The sequence below is a fragment of the Daktulosphaira vitifoliae genome, unplaced genomic scaffold, assembly GCF_025091365.1.
Source record: "Daktulosphaira vitifoliae isolate Bord-2020 unplaced genomic scaffold, ASM2509136v1 Scaffold_1, whole genome shotgun sequence".
NCBI lineage: Eukaryota > Metazoa > Arthropoda > Insecta > Hemiptera > Phylloxeridae > Daktulosphaira > Daktulosphaira vitifoliae.
In genome coordinates this window covers 87,852,932-87,876,015 of record NW_026099572.1, presented here as the reverse complement: position 1 = coordinate 87,876,015, position 23,084 = coordinate 87,852,932, and the positions used below count along the sequence as shown (strand labels likewise).

At 25.4% G+C, this 23,084-nt stretch overlaps 3 protein-coding genes across 3 annotated transcripts; 2 read left to right on the top strand and 1 right to left on the bottom strand.

Moving 5' to 3' along the window:
- Window positions 1-7,378: 7,378 nt before the first annotated feature.
- Window positions 7,379-9,820, top strand: LOC126896335 (uncharacterized). Its single transcript, XM_050669019.1, has 2 exons — window positions 7,379-7,480; window positions 9,186-9,820. The coding sequence occupies exons 1-2, from the start codon at window positions 7,475-7,477 to the stop codon at window positions 9,555-9,557; spliced, it is 378 nt and encodes a 125-aa protein (XP_050524976.1). The 5' UTR covers window positions 7,379-7,474; the 3' UTR covers window positions 9,558-9,820.
- Window positions 9,821-12,393: 2,573 nt separating this feature from the next.
- Window positions 12,394-15,296, bottom strand: LOC126896318 (electron transfer flavoprotein subunit alpha, mitochondrial). Its single transcript, XM_050668993.1, has 6 exons — window positions 15,121-15,296; window positions 14,897-15,043; window positions 14,507-14,771; window positions 13,259-13,477; window positions 13,030-13,181; window positions 12,394-12,962 (listed from the first exon to the last, which is right to left on the bottom strand). Exons 1-6 carry the CDS (start codon window positions 15,163-15,165, stop codon window positions 12,780-12,782), a joined length of 1,011 nt encoding a protein of 336 aa, XP_050524950.1. The 5' UTR covers window positions 15,166-15,296; the 3' UTR covers window positions 12,394-12,779.
- A 128-nt stretch (window positions 15,297-15,424) lies between these two features.
- LOC126896329 (coiled-coil domain-containing protein 124) lies at window positions 15,425-18,311 on the top strand. The gene is made up of 5 exons (XM_050669012.1): window positions 15,425-15,585; window positions 15,862-16,029; window positions 17,105-17,233; window positions 17,458-17,600; window positions 17,671-18,311. The coding sequence occupies exons 2-5, from the start codon at window positions 15,871-15,873 to the stop codon at window positions 17,858-17,860; spliced, it is 621 nt and encodes a 206-aa protein (XP_050524969.1). The 5' UTR covers window positions 15,425-15,585; window positions 15,862-15,870; the 3' UTR covers window positions 17,861-18,311.
- Window positions 18,312-23,084: the final 4,773 nt, after the last annotated feature.

Below are 23,084 nucleotides of genomic sequence, written 5' to 3'. Positions count from 1 at the left end.
TGGAAAGAAGTGTCTGGTGTGTTGTGCGATAAGAAAATTCCAATGAGGTTGAAAGGTAAGTTCTATAAGACTACAGTGGGTCCAGCTATGATGTATGGTTAAGAGTGTTCGATGGTTGACAGGAGAATAGAGTAGAGAATGAGCGTAGCAGAGATGAAACGGATATATAAGTGGGAGTATAGGTGTAGCGTCAATCGAAAATAAGACGAGAGAAAATAAACTTAGATGGTTTGGTCATGTTATGAGGTGAGAGGATTCGGAAGCTGTAAGAACAGTTTGAAAATGAATGTTGAAGGAAGAAGATGTAGAGGAAGACCACAAAAGAAATAGAGAGATATTATTGATTGCGATATGAGGACAGCTGATGTGGTAGATCATGTCAAGTAGAAGTTTAGAATAATGGTGGTCGACCCAAAATAGTTATGATAAATTTGAGGAAAAAGAAACCCATATGAATCCCAAAATTGTACATTAATATAAAAGATCGTATCATCAATCTATAATATGGACATTTTTAATGACTAGCTAGAATGCTTCTTTAATTTCTTATTTTACTTTTAGTTCATCCATTTATAAACCACCTTTAAGAAGCTTTGTTTTCCTCGTGATTAAAAAATCATTTTTGATTTTATTGGTTGTATTTATAAATAACAGTATTTTACATTTTTTAATATAATTAATTTTTTGTTTTCATATTCTGTTTTTAACGTTATAGCTATAGCGTTTTTATAATGTTTAGTTGGTTTAACCTTTGCTTAGATGGTTGATTGAAATGGCGAATATCATCAATGTACCCAAATACTCTTTTGAAGATGGGGCGATTCTTGCTTTAATTATTTTCTGTTTTACATTGGAAATTGTACATTTTAATATGGAAATAGTTCTTTTTTGCACGATTTTACTTATAATAATAGAACGTTTTGTCGAAATTTAATAATGTAATATGAACAATTCTATTATCGTTATTATCATCAATTTTTACTCAATTTTGTTAATTTTCAAAATAGTGTGTTTTGACATGTCACTCGCAATTAATCTAGTGTTAGTTTATATATGGGCGCAACCAAAGCAAAAATGCAGGGAGTACTAAAATAATGCAATATTCAAAAACGGCCACGCGCTGACACCCCACAAAACTATTCCTTAATTTTTTGTGAAAAAGTTGTCATTTTAAATCCCTCCCTGTGGGCAGAAAAAAGGTCAAATTTACAAAAAAATATACCAAATAATAGGTAAAGACATCAAGCATCTACAAAAAAAAAATTATATTGATATGTTCATTTTTGAAAAAGTTACGGCAGTTTTTAGTAAAAAAAATTGAAAAAATTTCGAAAATTAGCGATTTTTAAATTTGTAATTTTTTTGGAGGTTTCCCCCATTTACGGGGAACGAGGGAAATTTTTTCAATTTTGAAGGGTAATTTCTTCGACTAGATACGATTTGTGATCTTTTGACGTATCGTTGAAAGAAATCCATTCGGTGAGAGCTGAGAAAAAGTGGTAACAGACACAAAAAAAAAAAAAAAACACATCATAGTAAAACCAATACTTTCTCAGCTTCGCATCGAAGCTAAAAAAGTATGTCGAATATTATTGAAGTGATCGCTACTTCCTCTTACTCTCGTTTTAGTATATCATTTAAACCAAACTATTATCTTAGCTAACCTCCCATTAATTATATCATAACGGCATTAGTAACGAAAATTAAACAAATTAAATAATGGCTACCTCAATATTTATAAGTACTACAAAATGATTTAAATTATGTCCATGTTCTCCAATCAAAATCATTTTTAACCCAATTGAACAATTTCTAATTATACCAAATTAATTTATAGATAAATTCGCTGCTCAAATTAAATTTATTATAGTGAGACAATTAATAAAGGAGCGATATCACAAATATTAAATTATTAAAGTGAAAAGATGTGGGTTCATAAAATAATTTTTATTTATAAAATGAGTAAACGTTTTATTTATGTTTATTAATAAAAATTAAACGACTTATAAATTTTATTATCTGAAGTACTTCTTATTATAATAATTTTTCTTATTGATTATAAAAATTTAATTATCAAAAATAACATGATTTAACCCTTAAAATAATATTTTACAAACATATAAAAATAAAAAAACCAGCACTGTGAGGTCGCGGCACAGTGGTGACGTGGCATAGTTGGGTCAAGTATAATGATATCTGACAATGATTAAAATTACTATCATAAAAAACGCTTCGATACATATCTATAGTTAGTGTTTAATTTTAAAAAATTGGTGGATTATTCCAAAAGCTACATGATCTGCTATTTCCTTATTTATATCCTGATTAAGATAATGTGTGTCGAATGAATGAAGGATATAAATATTATTTCTCATATAAAAATTGTATTGATCCATATACTTTTCAATAAGTTAAAGAATTATAATGTTAAAAATATAAAAAACAATTTTTTTACAAACATCGTATTTTTTTTATTAACTTTGATGTCTGTTTTCACTGTGAAGACAAAATAAAGTCCGAATGTTTTTTTTTCATAATAAAGTATATTACATTAGTTTTATTTTAAGATTTATATATAAAAGTGTTAGAGTTCTGGAACACTTTCAAAAGTTACAGCAGTTTTTAATAATAAAAATTGAAAACAAACTATTTTAAATTTGTAATTTTTTTGGAGATTTCCCTCATTTACGGGAAATTTTTTCAATTTTTGAGGTTAATGTCTTAGACTAGATACAATTTATCAACTATTGAAGTATTGTTAATCAAGATTGATCCAGTGAGAGTTGATAATAAGTGGTAACAGACAAAAAAAAACATCATAGTAAAACCAATACCTTTTCAACTTCGAATCGATGCTAAAATAATTAAGAATAAAAAAAAATTGTTTTAAATTAATACTGATTTTGATTATTAATATGCAAAAAATAAGAAAGATTACATATTTAACTATTTTTTTATTATTTAAAGTTGATTTTTGTGAAAGTTTATAATTTAAAAAAATTAACTTATTAGCTCAATTTGTAAGTTTGAAATTGACATCATTAAATAGGATATTTTACGAGAAATAAAAAAATTGTATCGTTAAGATTAATATGCAGTCAGGAAATTTTATAATAATTATTTATAGTAAATTTATCAGAAAAGCTCAATATTTTTTTACATTTTTATATGTTATCTATTATTTATCTATAAGTTATCTATTACGATAACTTAAATAGAAATAATAGTAATCATTTATTAGTAACATTTGGTTTATAAAAAGATTCTACAATTGAAATATTAACTGAATTAATTTTAATGATTTACTTTAACTAAAATAACTAATGGTTAACCTTAACTAACTTAATGGTTTTCACAATGAAGACAAATCCAGAGGTCAATTTTTTTTCTTCAAATTAAAGTATATTATATAAGCTTTAATTTAAGATATATATAAAAGTGTCAGTCTTTCCGGAACATTTTGAAAAGTTAAGTTTAAAAAGTTAATTTTTTGTGAAAGAGTTACCATTTTGAAACCCTTCCTGTGGGCTGAGAAAAGGGTCAAATGTTCACAAAAATATATCAAATGATAAGTAAATACCTAAGGTATCTATTAAAAAAAAAGTTATATTGATTCGATCAATTAAAAAAAAGTTATGGCAATTTTAAGTATAAAAAAATGTCGAAAATTAGGGATTTTTAAATTTGTAATTTTTGGGGTGATTTCTCCTGTTTACGGGGAACAAGAGCAATTTTTTCAATTTTTGAGGGTAACGTCTTCGATTAGATATGATTTTTGGTCTTTTGATGTTTTGTTCATCAAAATCAGTCCAGCGAGAGCTGATATTGAGCGTTCACAGACAAAAAAAACACATCATAGTAAATTTAGTACCTTCTCAGCTTTGCATTGAAGCTAATAAAAAATAATTTTAAAACTAAGATCAAGTCCACGTGTCACCTGACATTAATATATAAAAAAGTAATTATATTAATTAACGTGATATTTTCTCGGCATTTTCAATTATACATAGAAGAATTTATATTTGATATTAAAGTTAATTCTATGAATTCTCGTTTTCTTGATAACGTAGCGCTTCTATATTTTTAATATATTCTGATGGTATAAACCATAGGATTTTACTGAATGGTAAAAACCTCGGATTCGACTTATCATCATATTTTTGATAAATAAAAAAATAATATCAATTTATAAAATTGTTTGAAAAATATTTTTCACTTTATATATTTACTGTCGTGGTGTGGCGTGGTGGACACACTAAATGTTGACAAAACTCAATACAATCAAAATCATCAATGCATGGATGCATTTTACGATGGCAAAAAGCACCATGTCCACAGTGCAGAAGGTAATGGGAAACCACTACACTTATCCATTCTCTAGTAATAACAGTTCACTTTATAGTGAACAAGAGTATCTGGTATCCAACATCCAAAAACGGATAGGAATAAAAAGAGAAAGATATTTACTGTCAGCTACTGGTAATAAAAATCCTTCATGAGATAAGAAAAAGTTATTTTCACATAATTTTATTGGATGTGCTGTAGCATTTCCAGCACACTCGCTAGTTGCGCCCATGGATCATACATATTTTTTTCTGTTATTATTTTTGTCATTATTCTACATGATAGTTGATAACCAAGGAAATTACTTCAACTTATACATTTGTTTATAACTTTGAATATTCGAATTAAATTCCCAAGAATAAGTTCAACTGTTTGCACTTATCGTAACAATTGCTTCGATCGTCTCTTGTTATTTACAGATCATTTGTCTGAAAGTAGAAACAAGTGGTGCATGGTATACAATCAACTTCAAGGTTAATGTCTTTAAGTCTCCACCCAAAACCGGTTTTCGATTGTCGCATTATCCGCCCGTAGAGCTTTTCTTGTTATGTTAGATAAAACATCGTACACGTGAAAAATATAGTGTTCTAAAGTATGTGTACCATCTAATGTAAATAATTCAAAATATAATAAACAGAAAGCATTATATGAAAGCGGATACAGCCGTTGGTTAAGATTTTTGTTGCAAAATGTTATCGCTGGTCGTTGAACCTCTAGTACCCAGTCGGGGTCTTTTTTGTTTCTCTTGCCGTTAACTTATGTTATTCTATAACACATTATTATTATCAATTTAAATCGATATATCTATACACCGAGCACACAGTATTCAGCATGATAGTATATTTTTGATTTCGGATAGATATCTTTATATACACTGTTTGAAAAAAAAAGTACAAAGTGCGGCACAAATAACTATCTCTTTAAAAATCGCATAATTAAGTAAAATATTAACTAAATTAAATATTTTTTTTAATTTAAATTCTCAAAGATCTCCTATTTAATGGTCAAAAATTACATCTAGCATCACCACTATGATAAACAGTTATCCGCTCTTTGAAATTGATCTTTATTCTGCCACAAAGGGTTTGATTAGTTTCACACGTTTACTTTCTGTCTTTAATTCAATAATGGTTTGAGTTTTGATTTTACAAAACGCAAGAACGTTTCTTAACTAAACGTATTTCCTAAAAAAAAGTTTAAAGGATTAAAGTCCTAAGAATTTAGGAAGAAAATGAAACGTGTAATTTTTTAAATTAACAGAACAGTTTGTGGCTTAACTTACAGATGGTATACTTTAGTTATCATCAAATTCTATGAGCCGATAATTGTTTGTTGAAACTCCAAAGGTGATCAACTGCTAGATGTAATTTTAGAACATTAAATCAAAGATCTTTGAGAATGTAACAAATAAATAGTTAAAAACTTGAGTCATTTATTACTGAGTAGTCCGATTTTTGAAAAGGTTACTTATGCCGCATTTTTGATATTCAGATATTTTTGAGATATCGCGAAAATCAAAAAAAAAAAATTAAAAAAAAAAACTGTTTGAATTTTGGTCACTTTGTTATATTTATTTTAAAATATATATTATTTGATATTAGGCCAAAAACAGTTCGTAATAACTTTGTTAACATTTTTCTTATTAAAATATATTTTTATATTAATATCATTGTCCGAATTGGTTAGTATACCATGAGCTGATTTATACAACTAAACGGTATTATTGAAAATAAAAAATTGGTAAAAATATTTAAATATTAAATTCAATTTTTTTTTTTCGTTATTGTGATGTAATATTGCTGGAATTCGTTACGATATCGATATTCAAAAATATATCGTTGACGAACTCTACTAATTATTATATGACAAGAAAATTATATGTGCCAATTGTTCAAAGCGAATACATAAATCATATTTATGAAGAGAAGTAGTCTGACATCGTTATCATTTCTACTAAAAACCTTTTTAAATTGAATTTTACAATTCATTGAACATATAAAGTACGAAGTACGTGAAAACATTTCTTATTGTTTTACTTATTATCAACTAATAAATCGTATGAATAATAATCTCTAAGTTGAAATTCCTGAAATACAAAAAAAGTTTGTTCTGGAATCATCATTTTGATCAAGTTTATTAGAAAGTCGTAAATACAACAACGTCGAAAACAAAAAAACTTAATATTTCAAGCAGGATTTTACGTTTTAAATGTGTTTAAAGCATTAAAAATTTCTTTATGCGTCTTATAGGATATATTAAACAGTTTATTTATATTTTAAACAGGTTTTTTACAAAAAAAGGGTGTTTTTTTACAACTCTGATTTTAAGCATATATTTTTATTTACACCCAAAGAAAAACCTCAATCAAAATTGAAAGAGTTTATGATAATGTTTTATTAATACGAACAAAATAACTATTCTTATAAATAATTATTGTTCAAGACAAGAAAAAAAAAATATCATATTGATAAATATATCATTGATTCAATAGTAATGATATATTTATCAAATTGAACAATGAATTTATTATATAGATCGAGGTTTTTCTCTGGGTGTATTACTAGTGTTAACTGTCATTAATGATACAAATTAAGAATTTATTTACGATTACGTTATAATTGATTGAAAATTTAACTAACAAAAAAACACGCGGAGAATTACGAAGAAAACTAGAAAAATTAAATTTTACACTTATTGTAGTTACTGTTGGGTTAGTGTGATACAATAATTATTTCTTTTGTCGTGTATTTTATTCCTAAAAATATTCACAACAACTAATAGATGTTATTTAGATAAATTAATACGTTTTGCATTTTATAATCTTAAGTTTCCGGCATTATAAGATCTGATATAATTTTGATAGTAACTGTGTTATGTATACCTACAGATTTATTACTTTAGAACTACTTTAATCAAGGCCATCATAGAATTAACGTGTAGTGTTTAGATTGGGTGTAACACATCACAATAGCTTGTCTATAAACCCTCGTTGGGGGAACATACCGAAGAGTTTGACTATAAAAGAACATACAAATAAATCATATGTTGTATTGTAGATTTCAAGACGGCCACAAGTGTGCCATTGCATAGATCTTTCCGAAATCGTTTTTTTTTCAAAAAAAAAAATACAATGAAGGTAAGAAACTATTATTAATTGATATATCAGTATTAATAGTTATCAGTATTAATATCTAAAACATTTTAGCTTTGATGCGAAGCTGAGAAGGTATTGGTTTTACTATGATTTTTTTTTTGTGTCTGTTACCACTTTTTCTCAGCTCTCACCGAACCGATTTCTTTCAACGATACGTCAACAAAAGATCACAAATCGTATCTAATCGAAGAAATTATCATCAAAAATTAAAAAAATTTCCCTCGTTCCCCGTAAATGCAGGAAATCTCCAAAAAAATTGCAAATTAAAAAATAGTTTATTTTTGAATTTTTTTTAATTTTTATTATTAAAAACTGCCATAACTTTTTCAAAAATGACCAAATCAATATATTTTTTATTTTATAGATGCATGATATTTTTACCTATTATTTTATATATTTTTTTTATAAATTTAACCCTTTACCAGCCCACAGGTGGTGATTCAAAATGACAACTTTTTCACAAAAAGTAACTTTTTCAACTTAACTTTTGAAAGTGTTCCGGAATTACTGAAACTTTTATATATATCTTAAATTAAAGCTAATGTAATATACTTTATTATAGAAAAAAACAATTTAGGACTTTATTTTGTTTTCATGGTGAAAACAGACATCAAAATTAATAAAGAATTGCCTCTTTCATTCGACATACTTTTTTTTTAAATAAAACCATTACCTATATATATATTTATTCATATATTACACTTATAAAACATAAAACTTGTAATCATGATATAAATAAATAAGGAAATAGGAGATCATGTAGTATTAGAATAATTCACCAATTTTTTAAAATTAAACACTAACTATAGATATGTATCGAAGCGTTTTTTATGATAGTGATTTTAATCATTGTCAGATATCATTATACTTGACCCAACTATGCCACGTCACCACTGTGCCGCGACCTCACAGTGCTGGTTTTTTTATTTTTATATGTTTGTAAAATATTATTTTAAGGGTTAAATCAGGTTATTTTTGATGATTAAATTTTTATAATTAATAAGAAAAATTATTATAATAAGAAGTACTTCAGATAATAAAATGTATAAGTCGTTTAATTTTTATTAATAAACATAAATAAAACGTTTACTCATTTTATAAATAAAAATTATTTTATGAACCCACATCTTTTCACATTAATAATTTAATATTTGTTATATCGCTCCTTTATTAATTGTCTCACTATAATAAATTTAATTTGAGCAGCGAATTTATCTATAAATTAATTTGGTATAATTAGAAATTGTTGAATTGGGTTAAAAATGATTTTGATTGGAGAACATGGACATAATTTAAATCATTTTGTAGTACTTATAAATATTGAGGTAGCCATTATTTAATTTGTTTAATTTTCGTTACTAATGCCGTTATGATATAATTAATGGGAGGTTAGCTAAGATAATAGTTTGGTTTAAATGATATACTAAAACGAGAGTAAGAGGAAGTAGCGATCGCTTCAATAATTCAATTAATTAATGTTGGATTCGATTAGTTTTTTTGTTTATCAGTTACAAATTTTGGAAGGATAATCGTTTTTAATATTAAAATATCGAGCTTGGTACATTACTACACCCTGGAAGCTTAACATTGTAATACGGAATTTTCGATATGCACTGCCTACCCCATTTGACAAATAATAATATTTGTTGTCGTGATACTTACTAATTGCATTATATAATTTTTTCAGGTAATTACTCTGTCGTTTTTCCTAGTCTCTCTATCCATCGCCAATGCCGGTGTGATTGCTTATCCTACACACACTATTATAGCTGGTCCACCTGCAGCAGTTATCGCTCCTGCACCAGCTTTAGTTCGTACCCCCAGCCTGGACAGTGCTGTTGTCCATTCAGAAAGAGTTGGAGGTAATTTTGCATACAGCACAGTCGAAGGACACGCTTACACTGCACTTAATCCAGTAATTCAACATGTAAACGCTCCTGTGGCCATTACCTACAGGTCACAACCAGTAGTTGCTCCTGTGTCTGTTGTTGCATCACATCCTTTACTACCCGCTGCAGCTGTTTATGCGCCGGCTAAGACTATTTATTACACTCATTAAGATAAAATATTAGTCAATTTTTTAATTTAAGTTAAATATTTTTTTTATGATGTAGTTTTAAAATTTATCAATAATCGTTTTAAAGATTTTTGAAATATACATTGTGTTCTTTTATATTAAAAAAAGCCTTATTGTATTTTAAATATTTTAAGAAACAAACCATTAGATGCAATAATAGTTTTCATTGGAATATGTTTAAATATACATTTATCATACTATTTTAATTGAAATATTCATAGATAATAAAGCATAGTTTCATTTTTTTATAAGAGCAAATTTCTCTAATAAATAAGTAAATCATTCAATAATTAAAGTTTAATATAGATTTTTGACGTAAAAGCAAATGTATTTAATTTTTAACTGTAAGAGCAACAGATCTTCCTGCGAAAATCTCCCATAAAATTCTAGACTAGTTCATAAACGGATCCCAAATTTTTTCTAATTATATAATTAATTAAACTTATTCTAACCATTGACATAAATAAGAAAAAAGATCATGGGGCTAAGTCCCCAAAAGTAAAATTGTTTTATTAAAATTTATGAAGGGCTGCGAGGGAATTTTCCCTATTGATTTAAAATAAAATTTGTTTTGTATAAAACAATTTTATAATAGTATAATAGTATTTTATACTACTATACAGGTGTTCAGTAAGTAAGGAAGTAAATCAATTGTGTGGTGCTCGCATAAAAGAGCTCAACTACAAAAATTGGGTAAATGAGGATAAATACTTGATTACATAATAAAAATTTTCTATTATTTGTGGCTGATATTATTTAAAATCAAAACTATTTTAACCCTTCAGCAGGCGCGTGACTATTTTTAACGTTCATAGTCGCGCAGGGGTCTATCAGACCCTATTTTTAAAAAAATATAAAATATGTATAAAAAAGTTCATTTTTTTTAATTCAGACATTATTTGTTACCATATGATATATAAATATGGATAAAAATTCAAAAAGTCAAATTACAAAGTTATGTGCATTACTAAAAATTATATTACAAAAAAAAAAAAACTTAATTTTCAAAATTTTATTAAAAAATTTTGATTTGTAAAAAAATTATTTTAACTGCAAAATCTTATTTTTAAGAAGGTAAACAAAAGCTTTTACTTTTACAAAATGTATTTTAATTAATTTCTTTGAGATTAAACACAGCTTATATTTATTAGTTTTATGTGTATTTACACTTACATAATCATTTTTCTGAATTGAATTTTTTCATTATTAATATTACAATTCCTTTAATTATTATGATACGAGTATATACAATTATTCGTTCTTAGTAAACGCATCGATTACTGATAATCAATGTGTTCACATTGCAACGCGATGTATTTATTACATGTTTTGTTCTTATTTGTTCCGTATCATTGATTAGTGGAAATTCTAAAAGATTATTTATTTTTTAAATTTAATTGCACAGTCGGTGGCAGATTCACATAATTCCAATTCCACAATATTATATAGATTATAACATTGCATATACGATAAAACTATATTTTGAAAAAAATAAAAGTCCAAAAAAAATTATAACGTTACAAGTCGCGTGGGGGTAAATATCTTATTCTTTTTTCGAAGGTATTTATTTATGAAAATCGATTCAACATTACTATAAAAACCATCTTCTAAATTTATATCCATGTACACCTTTCATGCAATATAATACATCCGTTTTTATTTATGTGGAGGTATGCTAGACCCCCCCGCGACTGTAAAAGGGTTTAAAAATATTATTAATTAAAACTGTAAAATTAATAATATTTTTAATATAGTTTTAACTTTAAATACATCATTATACTAAACAAAAATAATCTTTTTTTTTGTTGTCTAAAGAGATATTAAACGATTAATTTTGAACTTAAGATCTTTTACCTGAGCATTATAGAATTGTTACAAAGAGAACAATGGAAACTCGTTTCTTTACTTACTGAACACTCTATAAAATATGCATACTTTAAGTTCAAAATTTAGAAAAAATATAATTTTTGTAGTTATTTCATGGCAACTATTGATTTTACAAAAAGTCAAACTATACATTTTTGTAAATTAAATAACTTTTTATAGATTATTTTAACACTTTATACAAATTTTCCATTTTTATTTTATTTGCATTAATCTATTTAAGTATGTAAAATTAAAAAAATGTATATCACTAATGTTGTAATATATTTTTACTTAAAAAAAAGAAAAAGAAATATTTTAGTATTAAACTAACAGTTTACAGCAAAATTATAGAAAATAATGAAAAAATATTCCAGATTCAGAAATAATTAAAAAAATATTTTTTAGATTAAAAAAGTACCCGGTGTATTTTTTTTATTTAAAATTATAATGTAATTAAAGGTTAAATATATTTCTCATATATAATTTTTATTGAAAGAATAATTGCAAAAATCATAAAAAACGAAAATTTTATTTTCATCTGATTTTTTTAGTTTTTTATTAAAACAATTGAACAAAAAAATATAAAAACATGCCTGATAGCAAATAAGTTTCTGATAAATTTTCAAATAAGTTAAAACTTGTGCAAAATTACTTATTATTATAACTAATAATTTTTTATATTTTCTTTTGATTTTGAGTTTAAAGAGAGCCATATTAATCATTTCAAATAAAGCTCAAAATTTGTGTATCTAATTTTTAGTAAAATAGGACATTTTTTGGGCAGAACTTCTCGAATGATATGACTTTAAAAATAATAGCTACCCTATTACATCAATAGATTCGGTCCATAGATATTAAAAATTAATTTTTATAACTTAAAAAGTATTATTTACAGAATTGTATTAACTTGAAACCATATACCAAAAAAAACAGGCAATAATAAACTACTATACCTGTAAAAATAAGTTAATATTTATTTAAGCCTATATTTCCTAATACCTAATGTATTTTAATTGTAGTTAAAAATAAAATAAAAAATACTTCAATAAATCTAGGCAAAAATATAAAAATGGCAGAATCAAGAAAATAAGATTTTTTACATTAAAAACAGGTTACAGAGTTTACTTATAACTAATATTATGAACAGATAATAACTGAAAAATAAAAATAAAAAACATAAATTAGCTAATTATAATTTTGTAGCATTCAATTATAAATAAACTATTTTATTTTTAACTATATATTCTAATCCCTTATTTTATTAAGTATATATAGTTCTAAAAAAAAAAAAATTATAAATAAAAAAATAAAGTCTTTCTATTATAACTCATAAACAATTTATTTATTAGTTTTTTCAATTAATTCAGGCACAGCTTTAAATAAGTCGGCAACCAAACCATAGTCAGCAACTTGAAAAATTGGAGCATCAGCATCTTTATTAATAGCCACAATTGTTTTAGAGTCTTTCATACCAGCAAGATGTTGAATTGCTCCAGAAATGCCAATAGCCATATATAGTTCCTACAAATAAAAATAAAAGGTTTATTTTAATAATATTAAGATAAAAACATAAATTATTTTTACTAACTGGTGCAACAATTTTCCCTGTTTGACCAATTTGCATGTCATTTGGTACAAAGCCAGCATCTACAGCCGCTCTTGATGCACCAACAGCAGCACCCATATTATCTGCCAAATCATAGATAATTTTGAAGTTTTCAGCTGATTTGACACCTCGACCTTCACAGTAAAAAAAGCAAAGAATATTTAATATTTATTTAGTATTAAATTAAGTTTTATTAATTAATTGACTTTACCTCCAGATATAACTATTTTAGCAGAAGCCAAATCAGGACGATCACTCTTACTTAATTCTTGGCTAACCCATTCAGATCCACTTCCTTTTTCATAACTATTATCATTTACAGCATCCTCAACACTTCCAGAACCACCATCACCAGCAGCTTCAAAACTAGTACTTCTTACAGTTACTACTTTAATAGGATCTAATGACTTTAAAGTCATAATAGCATTACCTTCAATTAAAATAATCTAATAATTTATGAGTTAAAAATTAATTACATATACATATTAGTTTAAATGATTATATAAAATACTACTATAACTCTACCAAAAATAAAGTCAGTTTTTTTAAATAACACAGTTTCACAAAAAAATCAAATGAAAAGTTCTAGTAAACACACTATGTTTACTTTATGTTTTTGGGGTAGCTGAGTCCGAATCGGGGGTTTACTTGATGTTATCACGTCATGGTTTTTCATAACCTCAAAAAATATGCTTAAGAACCAAGTTATTCATTAGGAAATAAGACAGGCTAATTTATTACCTAAATCTACTATGCTCAGAGCTTTAACCTGTAAAAAAGCCTAACCGTACTTGGACTAGACTGACCTAATCTGACTTAATCAAGTTTAACCTAAAAAAATTGTAAAAATAGTATGAAAAAGCAAACCATGTTTACTTTATGTTTGTGGGGTTTCTGAATCCGAATCTGAAGTTTGTTTGATCACATCAAGGTTCTTCATAACCTCAAAAAATGTACTAAAGAACCAAGTAATTACTCAAATAAATCAACAGGGCAATTTCTATACTAATACCACTGTCCTCACCTTGTACAGTATTAGCACTGAAGTATTGTGTGATCATATTACTATATTAAGCCAAAAGTACTCTCAGTCTAAATGTTGTTAGGATTTTTACAGGTTAAGGCTCTGCGCATAGTAGATTTAAGTTACAAATTTCCCTGTCTTACTTCCTAATGAATAACTTGGTTCTCAAGCACATTTTATGATGTTATGAAAAACCATGACGTGTTGGCATCAAGTAAACCCCCGATTCGGACTCAGCTACCCCACAAACATAAAGTAAACATGGTCTGTTTACTAGCACTTTTCATTAGATTTTTTTTGGGGAGCTGTGTAATTAATTATGATTGTGTAAAAAAATTGTTTATGGGACTTTTGTAAGCATTTAAAATTGTTAAACCAGCAATTTTTTTTTTTTTTAATACTGTAATAAAATAGAATATATCTATATAATATTACCTGCATAAATTGTACGTACAAATGTGTCTGGTGACTTAATATCTATAACATCTGTAACTGGAGAAACGTCCAACAATGCAGCTACTCTTGGCAAGAGAGATTTGCTTTGAGCACTAGAACCGGCTAATACATGTGTAGCATTAATTTTTTTTTGAGTTGCTAACACTAGTGGAGCTAATTTTTCTGGTAAAAACCCTTTAAAATCTTCACTTTCAGCTTTTAACACTTTTGTTACACCACTAACTTTGGAAACCTGTTCAACTACCTATATTAAAAAGAAATTATTTACAAAAAAAAGGAATTACTACTAGTAATTTATAAATAATTCATTTTTTTTTTCATATTATGAATTAAAATCGTGGAGAGATTATATAATAAATATTAACATACTGATTCAATTTTAGTTCCAGCAACAAGTACAGATATATCTCCACCTAGTTTTTTTGCAGCTGTAAGAGCATTTCGTGTTACTGCTGCTAATGTTTCATTATTATGTTCAGCAATTATCAGTGTGCTTTGTAACCGATATCCATTAATCTTAACGTAAAATTATACAGATTTATTATAATTCTCTTAACACTTATTAAAATTATTACAAATTTAACAATACTTACTTTAAAAGTAAAATTCTTAGAATTTTTCAATATACTTCCAATCATTTTTACAATTTTTTAACACAATAAAAATAAAGCGATATAGGAAAAATAGCAACAGGAAGTAAATTGAGTTTGCAATTAAATAATACAACAAACATATGATATGAAATTATATTATTTGGTCAAAGGGTACATTAACAAAATCAGAAAGATATAAAAAAGATAAAAAAATTAGTGGGGATTTTGAAACTTATCATTATATTTATCAGTATAATCAAAAACATAATACTGTATTATCAAAGGTATTTTACAGTATTAAAAAAATCCATCAAAGTATTAGTATTATGAAAAACAAATTATATGATATTTTAACGTTCATGTATTAGAAATTTCAATTATCGTTTTTACAAAATAATCAACAAATTTCATTACTTAATTTGAATGTGAATTATTATAAATTTAAACCTTAAATCAATTTATAAAGTGAGTAAATATTAAAAATCGGCATAATTGAATAAATATTAGTTTTAGCTTATGTAAGAAAAAATGTTTATTATGAATTTATAATAAATTCAATATTGGAAATTGATTCATGTTGTATTTCATATATTAATAAAATATTTTTTATTAAATTTAATAAAGAGATAAATTAATTTCAAAAAGTATTGTTTATAATATACCATACTTTTAGTTAATATAACTATCTCATCTAATTTTAATTATAGATTTATACATTCTTATCATTCTTATTTTTTAAAGTTTTTCGAAATGCCTAAAAAATTTGTTGGTATGAATTCAAAAGCAATGGAAGCTAAAGCTCGAAAAGATACATTAAAGTTAGAAGCTGATGCTAAAAGACAAAAAGCTATTGAAGATGAGTTTTGGAAGGATGATGACAAAAATATTGCTAGAAAACAAAAAAGAAAAGTAAATTATTTTGTTAGAAGTTACCATTTTTATACTAGGGAATAATATCGATTGAAAGGGTTTGTTCATTTACAAAGTTTTTTTCTCAAAATATTCAAGATATCTTATAATTAGTTTTCAATTATATTTAAAAAAAAAAAGTTATAATATACATATTGTGTATATTTACGTGGTATAATGAATTAATACTTAATATTTTAAGACATACTAAAGACTTTATCTAATTCAATAAATTCTTCTTATGTCATTCATTGATTTGATAATAATATTTATTAGCTAATAATACTTTGAAATCTCCATTAATTTATGTATTATCTTTTATTTTTATATTACAGTAAAACTCAATACGTCAAATTTTTTTTCTGTTTCTCTTGAAATTTACTATAACAATTGATTTAATTCTTAAGAATCTCCAATATAAATTTTATATTGTATTATTGCTTTAAGATGTTTTAAACAAACTAATTATTATTTTAATTAATAGTATAATATGATCTGCAAGTGATAGGATATTTAGTATAATTTTTAATTATAATAAACATTTTATTAATGAAATTATCTTTTTAATATCAAATTTGTTTTTATTTTTTCATAAAATATAAATTTTGGTAATAATAATTATGACCAAAACCAAGAGCTAATTGATAGGTTTACTGTGCCAAACCTTGCCCTTAGCAATTATTTCACAATATAAATTAAATTATACATAAAAAAAAGTATTGCTATAGTTAACTAGCTAGTTATTTAGACTTAAGCACCCTCTTTATTTATTTCTAACTATTGGTTTTTAGCTATTATAGAAATATGAAAAAAATAAGTTTTGTTGATGCAAACAAGTTCAAACATAAATTATTAAATTATTAATCATTTTTTTATAATTATGTGTAGTATATAGAATAATGATATCGTCTCGACAGCAAATTTAGTTAGGTTGATACTGAAATTCTTGAAATGATGATCATACAATGTATACACTTAAAATTATTTACAATTTTTAAGTATTATCTAGTTCTTTTCTAATAATTTTTACTTGATATTTATGAAATTATATTTATTTTTATTTTTTGCATTTCAGGAAGAAAAAGAAAAAAAAAAGGTTGATCAATTAGAAAAAAAACGTGAAGCACAATTAATTTTAGAGGCAGAACTTCGTGATATTAAAACTAAGCAAATTAATCAAAAAGTTACTCAACATCAACTCATGGTAAAAATTTTTTAAAATAAAAGTATTCTTGTGTATTTAATAATATTAACAATATATTTTAAGAATAAAATTAAGAGTTAACAATATTTAATTGTGTATATAGTATTTAGAAGTTTTATATATTTCCTTTAAGTTTTAATAAAAAATATTGTATTGTTAAGTTTGATTAAAATAATGTATTTCACCATATATATTTGTATAAATTTATTTACTTCTATTTTTAGAAAGAACTTGAAAAACCTTCAAAATCTAAGCCAACTGTTACAGAAAAAGATGATTATGAAATTCCTATTGAAGAGAATCTTAATCACTTATCTATGCATGATGAAGAAGCTAGGACAGTAGATGAAGCTCTCAATATGCTTAAGTAATATTAGAAAACCATTTTACTTCAAATGATTTTACATATAAAATAAATTTTTGTTTTTTTTTTTTAGTTCTACCCAAAAGATATTGGATAAACATCCTGAAAAAAGACTTAAGGCAGCATATACTGCTTTTGAAACTGAAAATATTTCGCGTTTAAGAGCTGAAAATCCATCTATGCGGTTGTCTCAAGTAAAACAACTTTTAAATAGGGAATGGGCAAAATCTCCTTCAAATCCTGTAAACCAAAAGTATAATTAAGTAATGAGTTTTACTCATTAATTATAAATTAAAATGTACAAATTTGTATTTAATACACTATAGTATGACATTAAAAAAATTATTTATTTTATGCTAAAATCATTAATGATTGACTTATATAATATTGTATCATTATTGATAATGTGTATAACTATTTCTTTATTTGTTATTTAAGAATTAGTTTTTACAACTACTATGTAAAAATATATTGCATAAGTTCTTATAAGTGAAAAATAAGATAAAATGAAGTGATATTATATTTAATTATGATTGCATTAATATATCTAATTATTATTTAAAAAATGTATTAATTTCTGCAATTCAAAAGTGTTTAAAATATCTCAATAACGTTCTCTCAAGTGTTGCAATGGATTTCAAAAATATTCTTAGTGCAGTTTAAACCCAGTTCTGTTTATTTTGTGTTATGAATAATTAAAAGTCTTGAGATTTATTATTATGTTATTTGTTATAAACCGAAATCTTATACATATATTTTTTAATGCTGAATTATTAAACAAGTACAAACCAAAAAATATTTATATAGATTAAACAGGAAAATAACAAAATAAAATTATTAATGATAATTTAAAATTTTTCATAGGTGATAAGTATTAAAATTGAAAAGTTGATTAAACGCCTAAAATAATTTTAGAGGTTTATTGTTATTGTTATTTATTATATAAAACAATATTGAAAAATTTTTAAGTGAGTAGATTTGATTTGTGTAAGACAAATAATTGAATAAAATAACTTTTGACTTAAATCATTAACTTATTTGTTTCATGAAATTAACCGTGTGTATTTTAGTAAAGAATCATTTTAAATAATGTGAATGAAATTATAAATTTTTTATTGAACTCAATTATTTAGTTTTATAAATATCATTTTTATTTTACTATTGTAAATTTTTTTTCGTTATTAACAAATCAAATTTTGTGAGGTTAAGGTGGAAATATAAATGTTTAGAACCATTTCACAAATGTTTATCTATAAAGAGCAAAATCTTAGGATAAACACCTTTGCCACGAACTGATAATGCTCTGATTTTCATAGAATGGCTACTGCTACGCACATCTAATACTCCGGGTATCCAATACTACAGGTTACCAATTATCATAATGGATATTACTACGAATTTGAAATTCGAGGGCTATAGAACAGTCGAAATTAATACAGCCAAGTAGTATTTTTTAAGAAAATATTTTAGCCGAATAACTCCACTCCATCGTGGTTTTTTTATTTATTTTTTGTTTAATTTTATAGTGTAATAAGAGTATAGCGTAACCAGGTAATCGTACAAACTGTACTATTCATAGTAAATTTTGTTGTTTGATTATTATAAGTTCGTGGCAAACTCCGCAACTCAGAATTTTATACATTAACTTCCTTCGATAAATAAAACTAGTATAATTAGTTAAATTTCAATTTGATATTTTTAATAGTTCTAAGGTTACTGTTTTATAGACACTATTTATTTACCTTTACTACTATTTATATTATACTTTTATTAGTTGTTTGAGACCAATAGAGAATCCAAATTTATACTGAATTTTATTTAATTTTGGCAATATATGTTAAAGGGATATCCTGATTGTGTCTCAAAAAAACTTTTTCCGGATGTCCTAAGATTTCAGCGTGGTGTTTTTTTCGTAAACCAAATGTATCCTGTAGAAAAAAATAATTTCTCAAGTAGCCCGATGTACTCAGCTCATTTAGGTTATCCAGGGACACCACAAGTAGGCAAATTGGTTTATGATTCAAAAAATGTTTTTTTTTAATCATTTATAAATAATTATTGTTTTTCTGTATAATTTATAATAATATATTACATTACTGTTCATTAAAAAAAAAAAAAACTATTCAAAATGTCTGATTCTTATTACTAGTACTTATAATATTATCAATTTTTAATTGTGTTATGACACTTGTTGATTTGTATCAAGTTATTTTGTTATTGTTACCGCAGACGCAATTGGGCTGTATAATAAAAATGATTGATAAACTTGTGGACTCAATCGGGCTAAAATGCCTGAAAAAGGTAAAAATAAAACATTCGGGAATTCCCTATTTTAAAAAAGCAATCAAGGCAGATAGTCTAGGTATTGACACAAAAGGTTCACCGTGATTTTTTGTTGAAAGGGTCCAACCCTGGGTCAACATTTCCTAGTCAATATTATATCAAATTATGCTGAAATAGTTTACATACTTCTCCAAGCTGTTCCGTATCGCTGAAACCCATAAAGGTCGATTCGCACTATACGGAACGTCAACGACACGTCACAGATTGGCAGCTTCACGTCAAAATATCTAACCATGTATTTATATCGTATTGTTTACATACACCGGCCACGTTACGTAATGTCAACATCACGTAAGTACATAGTTAAATATTTTGACGTGACGTTGACGTTCCGTATAGTGTGACTCGACCTTTATACGCCATTGTCTTGGACTTGTACAAATCAAAACTCCAAATATTCTGTGAAAGGTGATAAATAATTAAATTGAATAACGCGGGAATTTGGTTCTGATATAATTTTAGAATTTCATTACTTAGATGTTTCAAATTATGTAAATTACTTTTTATAGCACAATAGATTTATTTATCGCGATGTCAAAAGTAATATGATTGTGTTTTCGATAGTGGTAACGAAATCGTTAACTAATAAAATTTTTCAAATTTGACAAAATTTAAAAATTATTTTTCATCGTAATTATTATGTTGAGTAATTAAAAATTTAATTTTTGTTGGTTTTCACTGATATCCAATAAACTTAAGAAAGTCAAAAACAGATAGATAAGACAGGCTTAATTTTTTTTTCACAGTTAACTGAATTTACTAATTATTAATTTATGTCTTTTTCTGTATTTACATTTTCTACCGACTATTTGAGATTAGTTTTCACTCTCTGTAATGAATTCGATCTTCGCCTTGAATACCAGTCATTAACTATGTAACGATATAAATTTGTATTGAAAAACATTCAATGCCTGATTAGACACAACAAATAATAAATAATAATTATATGTATTTTTTTAAATAAAAACAAAAATTTAATCACAATAGTACAAATCCAAAAATAATCTGTCCGATCCTTTAGCTTTGCAAAATAATTAAATAATCTTCTGCGGTCACTACTGACTGAAGCAAACTTGGACTTCTAGCAGCTTCATTGGTAACATTGGTTACGCTGTAGCTACGTCATATGCGCAGCTTGTTATGTCACTGTCCCATACGTTGCAGTCGCTCCCTTTGTGACATCTTATGTTTTATCTGATAACGCATATTCAAACGCAGTAAGAACTTTTGCGTCTTCATACGCATACTATCCATGAATTATTTAATTATTTAGTACATCTTGGTAGTTGTTCAATAGTTCAAGTATACAATGTCATTAAAATATTTTCATAAAGACATAATAAGTTTATTGTGTGTTACAAATATGTTTATTTTCAAACTTAAGTAATATCGGTGAAATCACTATATGATAATATACGCCACGCAAGTCATAAACCGTGTAAAAAAGGCACCGAATTGGGTCACAAAAAGCCCACTTCCGGTCAACAATGCCATGCGATGATAACAGTAATAATGATTATAAAATATTATATAAATTGATGTGAATTTGCAAAAGAAAATATTTAAAATGAATTCATTTAGTTCAATTAATTAAAATTTACAAAAATAATACAGTAAGTGTTACTGTAGTTTTGTCTCAAGTTAAAATAAACACGTTAACTTCGGTATTTTTTATATCACTTTGAAAATAACAGGGTTCGNTCTTTGAAAACAACTGGGTTCGAAATCATGTCATGGAAAATCAACAATTTTATAAAAGTATTATTTTAATTAACTTTAAATAATTTTTAATGTAATGTAAATTCAACATCACACATTGCTATTAAATCAACTCCAATATTCTTTGTATGTTTAATCGTTAAATTCGTTATTCATTTAATCTTAGCAAAATAAATAACGACGTGATTTTCTTAAACTTTGCCCTCGTAGAACTCATTACTAAGTTTTATAAATAAAATTCTTGTATTTAAATTGTACTGAATTAGTTTTTTTTTGTAAGCATATAGTAAATTCTATAGTCTACACTTAATACGCTGAAATAAACCATTAATTTTTTGCTCTTTATTTTTCCATCACGTATATTGAATTCATCTTTCTAGATTGCGAGTTTCGTTGATAATATCATAAATAATTGATTAATTTAAATTTAAAACAATTTCTATTGGTGATTTCAAGATTAAAAATGAATGCTGCAATAAAAGTAATAATATTTATTAATTTTTATCGAGAATAATTAATATTTTAATATTCAATTTTATTTTAATGCTTAATGAAATTCAGAAAATAACCATTTTGCAAACTATATTATAATTATAAAACGACATATTTTTGTAAGTTTTGTTATTATTAATGGTATAAACGGTTAAGAAAACCTCCTTTTAGGGGAAGGTCGCTATGGCCCTTAATGGACTAATAAACGCAAAAAAAGTCATTTAATCATGTTTACATGTTTTATCTAAAAGTTTTTGCTAGTGCCAGAAATAACGAAAAGCCTGCGATTTGTTTAGAAATCATTTTAATGACATAAAATAAATGAACGTGTTAATAAATAAACATTTGTTTCTCTTCTTCAAACAATATTCGTTCTTTAATTAAATAAAATAGATCTTATTACTTGCAAAATATATGAAAATAGCATGCAAATCGATAACATGCTTTTCTTCATTAAATGTTTACACTAATCCTGCGTTATAGTGTTTACAATTGTCTGGCGCCACACAATAGCTTACTATTCATTGTTTGTAACACTGTCCTAAAAAAAAAATACTGCTAAGGTTCCGCAAACAAAAACATCAACGATACATTGAATAATTCAAATTAGTTAAGTTATCGTGAACTAATTTAATTTACTTACTATAAATGTATATTTTAAATGTATAACATAAAATAAAAAATTTCCAATGAAAAATTCATGTAAAAATGAATGATTATTTTTGGCCCAATCAAAATCGATTTCTCGAATAATATTTCATTATTATTATGAAATAATAATGTATCTTTAAACATTATGTATTTAATAGAGAGGTGCTTTAGACTAATTTTCTTAAATAAGCCATTAGATTTGTCATATATTGTAGATATCTACGTTTAAAACTATCAATTATTCATATGTAGTTCATATTCCATGATAATTTTATTAAAAAT

What these genes read in the sequence shown, in the direction of transcription:
- LOC126896329 (XM_050669012.1), top strand. Translation starts at nt 15,871, where the DNA reads ATGCCTAAAAAATTTGTTGGTATGAATTCAAAAGCAATGGAAGCTAAA. An exon ending in CTAGAAAACAAAAAAGAAAA is followed by an intron (nt 16,030 to 17,104) that starts GTAAATTATTTT and finishes TTTGCATTTCAG; the next exon opens with GAAGAAAAAGAAAAAAAAAA. An exon ending in TTACTCAACATCAACTCATG is followed by an intron (nt 17,234 to 17,457) that starts GTAAAAATTTTT and finishes TTCTATTTTTAG; the next exon opens with AAAGAACTTGAAAAACCTTC.
- LOC126896318 (XM_050668993.1), bottom strand. Translation starts at nt 15,165, where the DNA reads ATGATTGGAAGTATATTGAAAAATTCTAAGAATTTTACTTTTAAA. An exon ending in CTAAGAATTTTACTTTTAAA is followed by an intron (nt 15,044 to 15,120) that starts GTAAGTATTGTT and finishes TTTTACGTTAAG; the next exon opens with ATTAATGGATATCGGTTACA. An exon ending in CTGGAACTAAAATTGAATCA is followed by an intron (nt 14,772 to 14,896) that starts GTATGTTAATAT and finishes TTTTTAATATAG; the next exon opens with GTAGTTGAACAGGTTTCCAA.